General features: G+C 42.5%; 1 protein-coding gene across 2 annotated transcripts in view; it reads right to left on the reverse strand.

Moving 5' to 3' along the window:
* CERS5 (ceramide synthase 5) overlaps positions 1 to 15,381 on the reverse strand; it is a 75,490-nt gene that overhangs the window by 19,133 nt on the left and 40,976 nt on the right. For both annotated transcript variants that reach the window (XM_061615245.1, XM_061615246.1), the window contains 5 exons: positions 13,033 to 13,090; positions 8,949 to 8,999; positions 6,794 to 6,886; positions 1,373 to 1,501; positions 302 to 408 (listed from right to left, as the gene is read on the reverse strand). In XM_061615245.1, coding sequence (XP_061471229.1) covers positions 302 to 408; positions 1,373 to 1,501; positions 6,794 to 6,886; positions 8,949 to 8,999; positions 13,033 to 13,090 — 438 coding nt within the window. The remainder of the gene's footprint in view (positions 1 to 301; positions 409 to 1,372; positions 1,502 to 6,793; positions 6,887 to 8,948; positions 9,000 to 13,032; positions 13,091 to 15,381) is intronic.

The following is a 15,381-nucleotide window of genomic DNA, read 5'->3' on the forward strand; positions in this document are numbered from 1 at the left end:
TTGACACCCAACTCATTAAGGGTCTTGGCCACTGTAAGCATAATATTGAAAAACACCATAACGTGGAGCTCCTGATGTCTCTACACTCATATTGCCAGGCCCTGTTGTTTAGTGAGCCCCAAAATCAGTCAACCAAGCCCTTTATAGGGGACCTTACTTATCACACACTTCTAATGACTCCTGCCACAGGGGGTACCTATGGGCCACAGCTGCTAATTATCTACACCTGGCTCTTGGCACACTGAATCCCTACGTCATACTTTGCTTTGTCCTTCTCCCCCCACCCCCAACAAATACTTACCTGATAGGATAAATCCCCAAACGGGTAACAAGAAACACAACACAAAGGAGTACAAAGGTGGCATCACAGAATCGCTGGTATTTCGCATAGTTGGCCAATTTTGCTACCTAGAAAACAAAGGGAAGCATTAATAAAACTCCTGCAGCTCCCAGTGCAGCAATCCTTTCATTTAAGAAGCCATTCCAGAGATTATTATTTTATTTTGTTCTATATATGTGGGTTTCTAGAAAAAAATAGAGCATCTAACACAAATCCTGCTGTTATGAAACTATAAACATGAACGAGTTTTAAAAAGCATTTAACTATCAATAGAAATGCCAGAAAGCAAGAAGCAGGGGAAGAAAGAACAAAGTTGTGGAAGGGAAGATATAAATCCGGGTGCCAAATATGATGAAAGGAAAATGAAGAGGCTATTCCTGAGTTGGGGGAGGAGGGGAAAGATTCACTCATTTGATTTATGCCACATGCAGCCTGGGCTACATGTGAAACCTTTGTCACGACATCCTCTCCTAGTCAAGACTCAGTCTGAGTCAATTAAGACTGATACGCAGTAAGCAAACTATATTTCTTGTCCAAAACGAATGGTCATGGGAAATTGACACAAAAGAGAGCATAGCAAGTTTTAGGGTCCTCATGACAAAAATAAAGGGACACCGAAATCAAAGGATGAACACAAGCAGTCACATAAGTCACCTATTCTGAAATTGTATGAATGCTCCCTCACTCGTTAATCACTTATGCTGCTAGGAATTGCTTAGATATGAAGGATCCTGCCTCAGTACATAATCTGAACCAAATGGTTCAACAAATCAAGAGTAACTTCCAAACTGTGTTGTTTTTTGGAGGAGGAAGGGCATACATTTTCTGCAAGAGATGGCTCAAACCTGACAACTTTCTGAGTACTGTGCTGAAGGCACCCATTTTAACACACAACCATACTGATCAAATATATCATTTAAAAGCTTTATTTTAATTTTCCTCTCTTGGGCAAAAAAATTCACAATAAATACTTTTCAAGAAGCTATTTGGATAAGTGGTAAAAACACAGTAGGACAGAGTGGATATACTCACTTCTAAAAAGATATCTGATACATCATGAACACAGAGAACCAGAGTTCCCACCCGCACCATGTTGTTTATGTAGGAGAAAGAAATGAGCACAACTGCAGCCAAGTGATGAATAAACATAATTACGAAATCCTGAAATGAGATGCAGCAGAATGAGTTTACTACAGCGACTGACCAAAGAACATTTGCACTATAACAAAAGAAATATGCACCATAATTTGGATTTGGCAACTGTCTAATTGCCATTTACAAACTCCTTTTTGGCACAAAGGTGAACTACTTTCAAGACAAAGGTGATTTACATGGACATCACTTAGGGTCCAAATCCATGTTGTCATTGTTGTCAAGGATTAGAAACTTCCACATGTGCAAGAAAAGATTCTCAAGAACATTAATGACACACCAATTTCATTTATGGTGAAATGATGGTCATGTAAATCAACTTTTGACAAGTATTTAGGCACTAAAAGAAAAGGTGCAGAGTTGCGTCAAGTCCTTAACTGCAAAAGGGAAGCTAAAACAGCAGTATCACACACAATTTTAATACACAAGGCAACATTTATTTTTCCATTCTTAGCTGCCTAATTAGAAATATTCTCTAGGCAACATACAATGCTGCAAAATTAACAGACAACAAGTACAGCAATTCAACAACATAACCAATAAAGAGACAATTCAGCAATAAAATCCAACCCAGGGAAGAAAAAAAACCCATCACCAATAACCAATTCAATTAACTTATCATCATAATCTACATTCAACCTCCCAGCTAAAAAATGACTAATTATTAAGCTGCAAAGATTAAAATAATATCAAATGATGGCCAAAGATACTGAAGATGCATACAATTTCTTAAAGGTATGCCTGGGAGAATAAAAAAAGATTGCCTGGCACTGAACAAACTAAACTAGGTACCACAAGAGCCTCTCTATGGACAGCATTCCACAGTTGGGGGGGAGGGGCACCGCTGAAAAGGACCTCTTCCTTGTAGGCACACTCCATACTTCATTGCAAGGGGGGCACTCAGATAAGGGCCTCCACAGATGATCTAAGGACATGAGTAGGTACATGTGGGAAGAGGTGTTTCTGTTGATCCAGGGATCCAAAGCTGGAGGGGGCTGTATAGGTCAAAACCAGTACTCTGAATCTGACCCAGAACTGACTTGAAAGCTAGTGCAGGCAGGAAAGGTCTGATGCAACAGGCTCACAGCATCTTGTCCAGTTCACTCTCACCACTATAATCTGCGCAAACAGTAGTTTCCGGAATGCCTTTAAGCACAATACATCAAATACAATGTATTACAGTAATCCAAAAGGGAGGTTACCGGAGCATGAATTACTGAAGCCAAATCGAAGTGACTCTTCAGGGTATCAGAAAAACTACCCACCGTTGCTCCCACCAAAAATGATGGAATTTCCTCTACTAGAATGGTGACTTCGTCCCAGAACACGATTAGCTGTGTAACAGCACCTCTCAGTATAATCAGTTTGAGTAAGATAAAATGAGTTTTTTTAAATCTGAAATTTTATCAGTAAAGATATTGCTTTGTGGGGGAAAATGCAGGAGCCAGATTAAGACAATGGACTTTTTTTTCTTCAGCAACCTCCCATCTTGGGCGTGGAATCTGTATAGATATTGTGCAGTCTTTCCTAGTAACCCACCCTCATGATAAGCAGCCAGCGCTGGGCACTTCTTCTGACAAAAGTAACTCACAACCCTTACACAAATTTACCATGCAACAGAAGACAGATATATAACATCCCAGGCCCAGAATGTCCCACAACTGGATACTTTAGAAAATAGATGACACTGGATTTAAGGTAAGACCTTTCCCTGTCATTTTGCTAATGGCCCCTACTGTCCTTAAGGTTCTAGAAACCTTATCCTTTCTCTCCCACACCCAGAATACCAAGCCCAGATTCTTTGTTTTGCAGTGGCGTGTACAGCGTTCAGTCGCAGAGTGACTCTCCTGCCAGGGCTGATCAACAGTTTTACTAAACAACTTCCAAATGCTTTTCCTTACAGCTACTAGGGGAGCAATCGAAGAGCTTTTTATGCCAGGCTGAGGTGCTGCTAGATGAAGCATAGCCGCAGAGGAGGAAGGGTGTCAGTTCTGCTGGCAAAAGTCCTACCCCAGGTGCAGCTGCAGCACTGTGGAACTCCACCACCACACAGGTGCTGCTGGGGCACAGCCGGCTCAGCACAAGTGGAGCCAGCAGAAGGCCCTAAAAGGGGGGATTCTGGGGGCATGGTGCAGAACTGAGGGAAGGGGGACTGATGCCGCATCCAGACCCCATTTGACTCCATCCTGTGGCCCTGTCCCAGCAGCCAATACACCAGGAAAAGGGTGGTGGTGGAAATGTGCATTTTGTTTCCTTTTGCTGTGCCCTGCCGGCGCAGCCAGCATCCTCCCCACCCAGTGGCTCCTAAACAGGGGTTGGATAAGGTGGCCCCTTTCACTGGATCCACTCCTACTGGCTCTGCTTTCGCCAGCCTTTCACGAGTTGGATTGCTCTGTCCAACATCACAGCTCCCATTTGTGTTTTGTGCTCTTCCAGTGTGGTGTAGTGGTTAAGGTGTTGGACTACGATCTGGGAGACCAGGGTTCGAATCCCCACACAGCCATGAACCTCACTGGGTGACCTTGGGCCAGCCACTGTCTCTCAGCCTCAGAGGAAGGCAATGGTAACCCCCCTCTGACACCACTTACCATGAAAACCCTATTCATAGGGTTGCATCTAATTTGTAATTAGTTTGTATTATACAGCCACAAGAGACAGCATGAATTTTTTGCATTCCGCAATGTAAAATTGAAAATACCCCCCATGCCATGATGCTTCCCATAAGCTCATTTCAAAACAAAACCTTACAAAACATATAGTCCTGAATTCAGAAATGCTTAACAACCCTCTCAATTTTCATGGCGATACACAAAACAGTCAGAGAGAATCAAGAGTCCAAAGTGTAAAAAGAGAGAGAAAAACCAGACCCCTTTTGGCCTTTTTTCTGCCACAGCTCATAATTGCTTGAAATTAATTAAAAATCAGCCATGTTCACAGAGTACCTATAATCCTATTACTGACCTTGCCCCATACTCTGACCTTCATCACCTGCAGTTTAAAAGTTAAAAAAACGTCTGGCTGATTTTTAATTGAAGAAATTTAGCATTGCACTCAATGATAAGGCTGGGCATGCTCAGTAAGAAGCAACTGCCAGTGTTCTAAAAGCCAGACTCACAGCTGCTTGGCTTGCCTAATCAGGGGGCCACACCCACGTCAAATCTTTATTTCACTTTAGACAGTCATGGCTTCCCCCAAAGAATCCTCGAAAGTGTAGATGAAGGGAGAGAGACTCTGTTGCTATCAGGGGAGGCTGTTTCCACCTGCCTTGCCCCACCCTCCAGCCTTCAAACGCAGCTTCTTTAGGAGGACTTTCTGATCTTTGGGTTGGGCTGTGTGGGTTGGGGGATAGCTTCTACTTTGTTGTTTAGTTTTATTGCTTGTTTTTTTATGTTTATATACTTTTATGTTTGATGTTTATATGCCTTTATTTTGTACGTCGCTCAGAGTGGCTGGGTTTCCAGCCAGATGGGTGACTAATAAATTGAATAAAATAAAAAATAAAAATAAATAGATTGTGAAGGGTGCTGAGAGGAGACTCCTATTCCCCCGACAGCTCCCTTGGCCAGAGTGGTTTAACAGTCAGCCACTCTGACTGAAGCTCTGTCAGGGGAACAGGGTGTCTCCTAGCAACATTCAGCACCTTTCACTAACTACACTTCCCTGAATTCTTTGGGAGAAGCCATGACTGTCTAAAGTGAAATAAAGGCCTGGTGTGGATGTGGCCAGGGAAAGCTTTGGTTTAAATTTGGGTGGGAGGCTACATGTGCCTGTTGTAGAATAAAAAGGTGGGGGAAACCCTGAAAAAGAATTATGCTGTTCACAATGTTTTCCTTTTGGAAAGGAAAGGGGCTTCTCCTCTGCCCAGTGCCCACCCACTCAATCTCCTCCCCTCCAAGCTACACAGAAAATGGATTGGACTGTGAAAGACCAACCCAAACTGTGTTTGCATTTTTACAAATTTGTAGGGCAGTACAATATTTCAGAGAGGAGGTCTCCTGCTCCCCTGGTGCATTCACTATATAGCTGCTCCATTTCCCTGCTTTTTAAAGTTTGATAGAAATATCTGTTGGCTGTAGTTATGTTCTTAAACCACAAGGTTTTTTGCCTATTAGTGATTTTAAATGTATTCTTGATGCGTTCTCTGTTGCAGAAATGGAAAACAATGTCTGTGGCTTTGAGCTTCCCTCTTTTTTGCTGACTGTATTAAATGGAACCTTATTCAGGAGGTACAATACCTCCTTCTGCATCTGGGATTTCTCATTGGAAGGATGTTTTGATTGGCTGATCGGCATCTTTTCTTTATTATTTCTTTTAACTGATTTTTATTATTACAGTTTAAATTTTCTCTCACTATAAGTTCCTTTGAACATATGCTTAAGGACTCTACTGCTTCAACAATCAAAGGAGAACATTAAATGCATTCCATAATCAATATGGGAAGATTTCTTTACAGTATTGTAAATGTGGATAATCAATTAGCAAGGACACTATGAAAGTATACAAGCCACAACTGACTGAGCATCTCTCTCCTGAACACTCTAAGCACGGAAGTCTATAGATACTGGAATTACAGCAAGTTGAAATTCAGGTTTAAGGAGCCTAAAACGCAAACAAAATTAATATCATGTCTAGGTAAAGGAATATTTTGTAGTGGATGGGGAATAGGAAAGGATATAGCCCTTTGAAATTACTGGCACTTATCTGCCTGCCTATCCAAAGTCGCACATCTAGACACACATCAGTTTCAGATTTACATTCACGCTGGACCCCTGACTGCAATGCCTGGCAAACAGGGACAATATCTAACTGCACTGCACTGCAGATATAAGTCAGCTTAGGCTGCAATCCAGTACACATTTACCTGGGAGTAAGTAAGTCTCATTGAAGCCAATAGAGCTCACTTCTGAGTAGACATGTATTGGACTGCAGCCTTAGAGCCAATATATAGATTTTGCAGCTGAGGAAACCTGCTTGTTTTTGTTCTAAACTCATGCTTTCAGTGTAGCTCCAAAGTAACAAACCAATAAATGTAGAAAACCACCTTGTATATGGATTTTTAGTTCCCTCCTCTATTGGAAAATGGTAAGCCAGTCTCACAGGAACAATCATAATACATCCACAAATACACATACACATCACAAGTTTGCATTTGATGGAAGCCTTCTAACCAAAGTAAGTTTCATTCCAAGATAAAAATCAGTCATATTGTCATATTCTTACTAGGTGCTGAATGATCCTTCCCCTCAATCAGAACGGTTAAAGGGTTGGTATCAGGGCTCCTGGAAACAGATTATTTCTTACCTTTCGCTGAATATCTATAAACTGTGAAAACATAAGAGACCAGTAGAAGCTCAGTTCCATGAGATAATAATACCGAAGGCTGGATGTTATGGGCTGAAAAACAGAAATAAAGTCTTGTTTAGGAACATCATGTAACATCTGCATTAGGACAGAGCAATTTAAAGCAGGAGTTGCCAACCTGTGGCCCTCAGATGTTGTTGGACTCCAATTCCCATCTTCTCCAGCCAGGATAGTCAATGGTCAGGAAAGATGGGAGCCCTCCAGCAACATCTGGAGGGCCACAGGTTACCCACACAATTTAAAGACTTAAACCAGGGGTGGAGAGTTGGAACTAGCCAGACAGCCAGATCCTGATGTCCCCCAATACCTAGGGGCTATTTTAACTGTAGGGTTGGCCAACCAACTATCAATCACTTGACATCACCATGACATCAGGTGAAGCGTTCCTTTGCCTATGCAGTTTTCAAACTGTCCTGGGCAGGGATCAGCTCTGTACTACCAACTGGGAACTCCATAGTGCAGCCCATCTCATCAGGGCTTGCTGTCACACTGATGAATTGATTACAGCTGATGGCAAGCCTTGCTTGCCAATAATTAATTGGAAGCATACTTTAAGGCTCTCAATTGCTTCTTTGCAGCTGCATCTTTCCCTGCCCCATAACTGATGTCAAATGTTGCATTAAGTGTGGGGCAGGTGGGTGTAGTTTGAGAAAAACAGTCTTTCAGGCCTAATTTGGCCAGCAGGCTGGACTTAAACTGGTAAGAACTGGCCTCCTTCCATCTCATAAGTAAGAAAATTACCGTTCTAAGGTTTCAATATTGTAATTACAAAGACAGATATCTTTTTATCTGTTTCGCTTTTTAAAAGTGAGAAATCTGATCACAGATCTCCCATTATAACTTGAACAGCAGTCATTTGCACTCAAGGGATGATGTTGAGGTGGCAGCAAAAGCTTCTATCATGTCTGAAAACTACATCAAAATATCCTAGGGGAAAATGCATGACTTCCCTCTTTTGCAATGCAATGCATGACTTCCCTCTTTTGGGAATAGTTCTTAGCTTGTGGGGAAAGGGCATATTTCTGATGCCCCAGATCCACTCACAAAATTCTCAATGATGAATGGCAAGATGAGGAGTGGGGGTAGACAAGTAGATGGGTTGGAGAAACTAATGGGATTCTCTATTCCTTATTCTGTAAAACCTGACAGGCCTTTTAATTAGTAATTTAAAAGTTCTGCTTTCACAGATTACTATTGTGTCTGCCTTTGAAATACATGTTAATTAAATACAGCAATTTTAAAAAGGGAGCATCAGAAAAGATTTCAGTATCATCAAAGCAATACATTCCTTTATGTGAATAAAACTATGACAATCAGCCTGCAGTCAGAATGCTTGGACATAAACTCATAAGGACAGCATTTATTTTTTTTGACAGATCAACAAAACAAGAATTTTACTGACTACAGACCCATAATCATAGAATGTTTTCCTGACTGGATGGTTTTCAGCACATGCCATTATTCCCATCTGTGTGGCCCTACACCATGACTGCAGGACTAGAGCAAGGTCTACACCACACAAGGAGAATGGTCAATGTAAAGCTCTCCCCACTGCATCATTCCTACTATTTCCTCATCCTTTCAGTTTAGCAGTAAAGCATCAAACCCATTCTAAGAAAAGGACTCTCATTACCTCCTACAATGAAGAGATCATCCTGTGGAAGAGGGATAGGCGTTCTAGTACAATGCATAGCAAAGTATATTATGCCTATTTGCTCTGAAAATTACCTGCTCTTTGACATCCCTACAAATCTCGCTCTTAAACACAACCAGGCACATATACTGCAATCCAGTGCATGGGCTTTGACTTACCAGAACTCCATGTTAAGCTCTAACATGTGCACATATATTTGCAAGCTCAGGATGCCCTATTTATTTTGACAGACACAACTATTCCATAGATGACTTCCCTCAAGGTGAACAGATAAACTCTTTCAAATGGGACCGCTTCCAGTACTCCCAGTGGCAGACTGCTTCAAGAAAGGTATTAGGGCAAAACCTGGGGGACTTCAAGAAACAGTACCTTCATATGCAATAAAGGGCCTACAATGCCATAGCACTGCTATAAGCATACATTAGAAAAGACAACACATACCTGAAAAGGGTAGTTGTACCAGCATTGTCGTGTGTCCCAAAGCCAGGGTGACTACAGTTTGAGAGCGAAAGCGAGTGAGCGTGAGAGAGAGAGAGAGAGAGAGAGAGAGAGAGAGAGAGAGAGAGAGAGAGACTGATTAAGGATACACTCTTATAATTAAGGTTTTGGGGTTTTATGGCAATAAATCTCTTCCCCCCTTTCCTGTACTGCTTCAAAGTACTTGCATTTTGTTCCCCTGGTTAAAGCCAATATGGGGGATTCACATAAAGGGTTTTTTTCACATAACAACTTTTATAAAAATAAAAGGAAAACATACAAGTTGTGTCCAACATTGCAGGAGCCGCTTGAACAACAGATCTTTTCTTTCCTCCCCCCTCCCTGCAGTCTCCTTTTCCCCTCTTCCAAAAAGTCTCTCCAGAGAGTTGAGGGAGCCTGGCATTGCAGGCAGTGTCACTCAGTGCTACAAAAGGGGCGGGGGGAGAAATCAAACAAAACTGGGTGAAGGAGAACCTTGTGGAGCACAAGATTCTTCCACCAGATTTCACATAATTCCCCCTTTCTACTGCAGCTCCAGATGACATAGACCACAATGTTTGGCAGGTCCACCCCCTAGCCTCTGGAGAAAGTTTTGGGGGGCTACAGGGAGCTGCAGGAGGATGAAAAAAAATGGACTGCCTTCAAGTCGATCCCGACTTATGGCTACCCTATGAACAGGGTTTTCATGGTAAGCAGTATTCAGAGGGGGTTTACCATTGCCTCTCTCTGAGGCTAGTCCTCCCCAGCTGGCTAGGGCCTGCTCAGCTTGCCACAGCTGCACAAGCCAGCCCCTTCCTTGTCCACAACTGCCAGCTGGGGGGCAACTGGACTCCTTTGGACTATGCAGCTTGCCCACGGCTGCACAGGGGGCAGGGCACATAACCCCTGAGCCACTCACTGTGGGGGTGATCTTTAGCTGGCACTTGACACCCAGGAGACACGAGCGGGGATTTGAATTCACAGACTCTGGACTCCTAGCCAGGCTCTCCTCCCCATTGTGCTAAACCAGCTGTTGCATGAGGAAGAAGCAGCAGGGAAAAATGCATTGTGCAGGTTTGCCTTTTGCTCATGTGATGCAGAATACTACCCATAAGTAACATCCCTTCAGAATGAGAGTTACAGCTAAAAAACTACACATTTACTATTTCTTTATATATGATTTAATTCTGTTCCAATATAAGGGGGAGGTCTTCAACTGTCCAAGAGTAGCGATCAGCTTTTCCCAGCCTGGTGACCTCTAGATGTTCAGTACTACAAGTCCCATAATCCACAACGATTGGCCATGCTAGCTGGGGCTGATGGAAATTGTAGTCCAAAACATCTGAAGGGCATTGGATTAGGGAAGACTGACATAGATTATCTGTTTTCTAAAATCTTTTATAATGAGTAATATTTATCAATACCAACCACTTCTGAGCTGATCATCCACAGAAGCTAAGTTTGGTTTCTACCAGTATTTGCAATGACAATACAGGTTGAAATAAACAAAATGTTTACTTTCTAAACATTACTCTTCCTTTTTTATTATTATTGTTCAAATAATCATAGTGATAAAACTTTTGGTATTAATAATTATAGCAGAAATCATAACTTTTGATCATTATAAGGTTCCAGAAAGTTTTCATGTTTATATGGCTTCCAAGCACATTTAAAATCGTTATTTTGTTCCTGATATTGCCAACAACTTGAATTAGCTAAATTTTCTTCCCACTTCCTTTTGTATCTGTAGTCAAATGGGCTTTAATATTAAAATTATCTGATATATTTTTATAATAATCCTTTCTGTGATGACTTCCCTATTATGAAAAGTTGTATAAATATTTCTATATATGCCCAATTCTATTAAGTAACTTCTCATTTTCAAATACTGAAAAAGTAATAACTAATCCTGTTTTTGAAGTCAATTCCATTTTATTGTACTGTTTTCAGTAAAATCTCTTAATCCTTTGCACTGACTATTAATCTGAAGTCCAAAATAGAACTATTTCATGCAGCATTAAATTGAGAAGAAAACATGAAAAACATAAAGGTCATATATCCGGAGTGATATATTTGTTACAATATTTTCAACATTTAATTAATTATGTCATTACTTAATAAAACCTTCTTTTCATTCCCCCCTCCCCACCAGTCAAAGATGGCAAAGGAATTCCTACTCCAAACTGTTCAGTCTCCCAACAATTATTCACCATTGCTACAAAGCACTGAGAACAGGTGCATAACAATAATAATGTTCCACATTGGGAAATGCCAAGCCTCCATCTTTAATTGACTCAATATCTGATGTTTAACTCTAGCCAGGGTACTATTAGTAACAATAATAGTTTGAATAGTATTATTTGGTTTATGTGAATAGAGTTAAGAACAAAATGATACAAATAATGATATTAGGAACGTTAATCACAGCAAGCCATCATATCCAAGCTAAGTACCCAGTGGACCATTTTTAAAAAAAAGATCTTTCTGCATTTTTGGATCAAGAAGTCCCAACTGTCATTTGCTATTTTGGACAAATCATCTGTCAGTGTCGGAAGGCAGAGCTGGGGTCCCAATCCCGGGGAGCTGGATCCTGGAGAGTTGGGAGAAGAGTATTCGGATGGATGGCAGAGGGAAGGGGGAGGAACTTCCCCCCTTTGGAAACAGAGGAACTGCCAGTGATAAGGTCGCTTAGCAACGGGGAGCCTGAGCCCTCCCTGGACATTCTCACGCCTCCCCCTCTTTCAGGCTCAGAGCAAGAGGGGAAAGAGGGAGGGCTGCTCACAGCCGAAAAGCGGGGAGGCAGTTTACCATCAGCCCCTCCCCTATCCCCCATCCTGGAATCTGAAACTTCAGAAGAGGAGGGGGTGATGCTTCCCCCCTCACCGCGCACACGCAGACAGCTGAAAAGACAGGAGAGAAGGGGGGGAAGGCGGGCACTACCTGAGGGGCAGTTAAGGAGGAGCGAAAGATTGCGCGCCCGTTTGGCCCCTTCTTAAAGAACAGGCGGGAAGAAGTCTCTTGCTCTGTCAACTTTCTCCCAATGCCGCAGGACCTGTATCCCTGTATTGCTTCATGAGAAAACGCAGTCTTTGTTTGGACATTACCCTAATAAAACACGAATTAACTACAGCCGTTGGTCTGGTTCCTGAGTCACATCCTGGGCCTGACAGTCAGCAATAATCCCAAAATATTTTGGGATGTATCTAATTGTGTCCGTCCACATACTTTTGCTCCAGCAGAGGCTTCCATGAACAGAAGGGGGAGGAAGATGATTTTCTCAATTTCTTTCTCTCTCCTGCAACCATGCACACACCACCTTCCACGCTCTCCCAACCCTCTAGAGTAGGAAGGCACAAGAAACTACAGAGGGAAGGGGGAAATCAGCGAAAATTGCTTTCCTTTCTCCTTTCGTTCACAAAAGCCTCTGCTGGAATCCCGCTCCACACCTCGGGACTTATCCGATTGAGGGGTGAGCTTTGTGGCCTGGGCTGAATCCCGCACTGCCATTTTGAGGGTGTGTGCGTGCACACGTGGCGCAGACACACTAACGTGGTATGCTGCAGGGGGTGGGAGTCTTCCATGAGTGGGGGGACACAATCCTTTATAACCTATTCTTTCCAGCTCAAATCTGTCATTTGGATTTTCATCCCGTAATCTAAATTTGTTCCAAGCAGTTCTGATTCACTTTGCCTAATGTGATGAACCAAGGCTACAACAAACTATTTTAGGACAAGACATCAAACTAGCAAAAGAAGGTAAGTGATCCTCAGTATTGAGGGTAAAACTGTTGCGCACATACAAGTAACCACAATCTCTAAGACAGGAATCAGCATCCTTTCTAAGAAACAATGAACAAAAGTACTGCAAATCAAGGTCTTTCTGCTTTTGGGAGTCAGAAGGAGAAACCGGCAGCATTTCTGTGATGAAAAGTGATATAAAAGCTACCTTTCCTGTTCTACCAGTATGCAACTGAATGAAGAATTGGGAACCCAATTAAGAATATCAGGAAAGTACCAAAGGGCCAAGGGAATCTTTTAATTTAATCCTGAGTATTGCACAGCATACTCACCGACCAAAGAAATCTGAGTCCACATGTAAATGCACTTAAATAAAATAAAAGCCTCCACCTGGAAATGAAAAATAGGCAAGAATTAAAGATATAACACAAAAATCTTAGTGGCAAGTACTGATCTAGGAAGAGTCGAAACTAACTCGAAACAGGCCTTTTAATCTTATTTTTGGAAGAATTGGTTCACTCTATTCAGGCAATTCCAAGAGCTCAGAGAGAATTGTTTAGATGTAGATATCTTTATTTCTTAGGCGTTAGTTACTGTAAAAGCAATAATAGTTGATTCTATTGTTATTTAAAGTAAAATTATTTTGTTCTCTGAGACGATATTTGTATAGTTGTGAAAGGTCAACTGGACTGGGTATGCTATTTTTGTTATACTCTTCTTCTATGTACCTAATATTTGTGCTCTCTTACAACATTTAATAAAATTTAAAATGGGGGGGGACAGGAAAAACTAGACCTCTCAAGCATATTATTTCCACCCTGAAAAACACAAAGCTTTGTGCATTGCAAACTAGACAACACCAACCTCCATGTCTTTCTTCAATAAAATGGACATATTTTTGAGACATCACATAACATACATTAGGTTTATAAAACATCCATAAGAAAGACTTGGATATACACAGCTATGCTAGCCCCACAATAACAGAAAACAGCATATGTATGCACAAGGGTAATTCTGTAGTCTAGTGGACACCCACAAGAATCAGTAGTTTAGCAAACACACATGAAAGATAATGCATGTAGGGCATTACTGTGATTACTTTGGAGTGGGAGCTGCATTTTTAGCCCTGCCTCCAATGCCACATATCCTTTCTCATATAAGTGTGCACTGCCCATAGTGGTCCGAAGTGAACCCCCTACTTGCTTGTAGAAGCACTATGTGTTCAGGATACTCAGTTGTGCTAGTGTCCCAAACACACAGATCTCCTACATATTGGGTGTTCACTGCAAGCAATGCATGGCTGTTTGAAGGAGGAGATGCTACATCAGGGACAGGGTCACAGTAATGCTCTACTCATGAGTAACTCACAAATAGGGCTTATGAATAAACAGCTTCCAATTTAGAGTACAGACCAAAATCAGACAGAGGTCAAATGAGACTCCCACTCACCTAAGGGGAGAGAGGCAGAAGTCACAGAAGTAGCAGGCAGGAAGGCAAAGATGCTCAGATACTATAGTAATAGAGGTCATGCAGAAAAAGTTAAGAAAATAAATTTAAGTGGGATTGAAAAGAAATGAGAGTCCAGGAAAACTTCAAGTGCATGCGCTGGAAAATAACTTCAAAAGGTAAAATATGACTCTATAAGTTTAAAAGCCTGCAAATAGAGGGACAGTTGCCTCAGCTGCTAGCACCATTAAGCAACTCAGACAGTGGGTAGCACTGACAAGCTGGAAGAGACATAGCTTGGCACACAATGGGAAGGGCCAAGGAATAAGCATTCTTGCCCAGAAACTGTTTGCTGCACATCCAAAACTAATGGTTAAAGAGCGATTTTGCCATATCAAAACACAGATAGTAGTAAAACATCCAGATGTGTCTATTGGTATAAACAAAAAGTAAACACTGTGTTAGTGGGCAGAGCAATCCAAATGAGAGGAAGCCAGTGGGAGCAAGGGTCGGTGGAGGAGCCTCCATCGGGAACTCCGCAGCATCCACTTGCCGCTTGGGAACTGCCGGCCCGGCTGAACACAGACTGCATCAGGAGCTCTGCACAGGGGCCGGAAGGGAAGAGCCAGTTCTCAAGAATAGTCCTACTGGGAAGCAAGCACTCCCCATAGACCACCATTTATTTATTTATTATTAGATTTATATCCTGCCCTTTCTCCCAGTAGGAGCTCAGGGCGGCAGTAGAACCCCACTGCAACTATTTTCCTCCGCCAACCCTTTTGCTGGTGGCATTTTCCTATGGATCCAGACCTGTGGGAACACTCCAAGGGGGACTTGGATGCTGCTTAAGTCCCCGCACGGCTCCCCCCGCCACACTCCCACAACGCCCATTTTCGGGGCTACCGCCGGCTCTCCATCTGCCAGGCTGGCTGTCCCCAGCGAACCCCCGGCTGAGCTGGCAGGGTCCCAGCAGCGCAGTGGCTGCGAGGATGAGGAGCTTCTGGTGGTGGAGCTGGGCGGCTCCGGGAGCCTGCCAGTTTAGCCGGGAGTCTGCCACATCCAACTCCCCCCAGCCTGGTACAAATACTATTTGGTTTGAGCCCTAATTCATTGCATGCATGGAATGACTTCCATGAGTATAACAGAACTTCATATCTCTCTCCTTCCCCCACATCTGTCCACCAAATCTACTCTATGGGTTCACCCAACCCTCAAGCAGATTTAGGGGCATG

Source organism: Rhineura floridana, chromosome 3, assembly GCF_030035675.1.
Source record: "Rhineura floridana isolate rRhiFlo1 chromosome 3, rRhiFlo1.hap2, whole genome shotgun sequence".
NCBI lineage: Eukaryota > Metazoa > Chordata > Lepidosauria > Squamata > Rhineuridae > Rhineura > Rhineura floridana.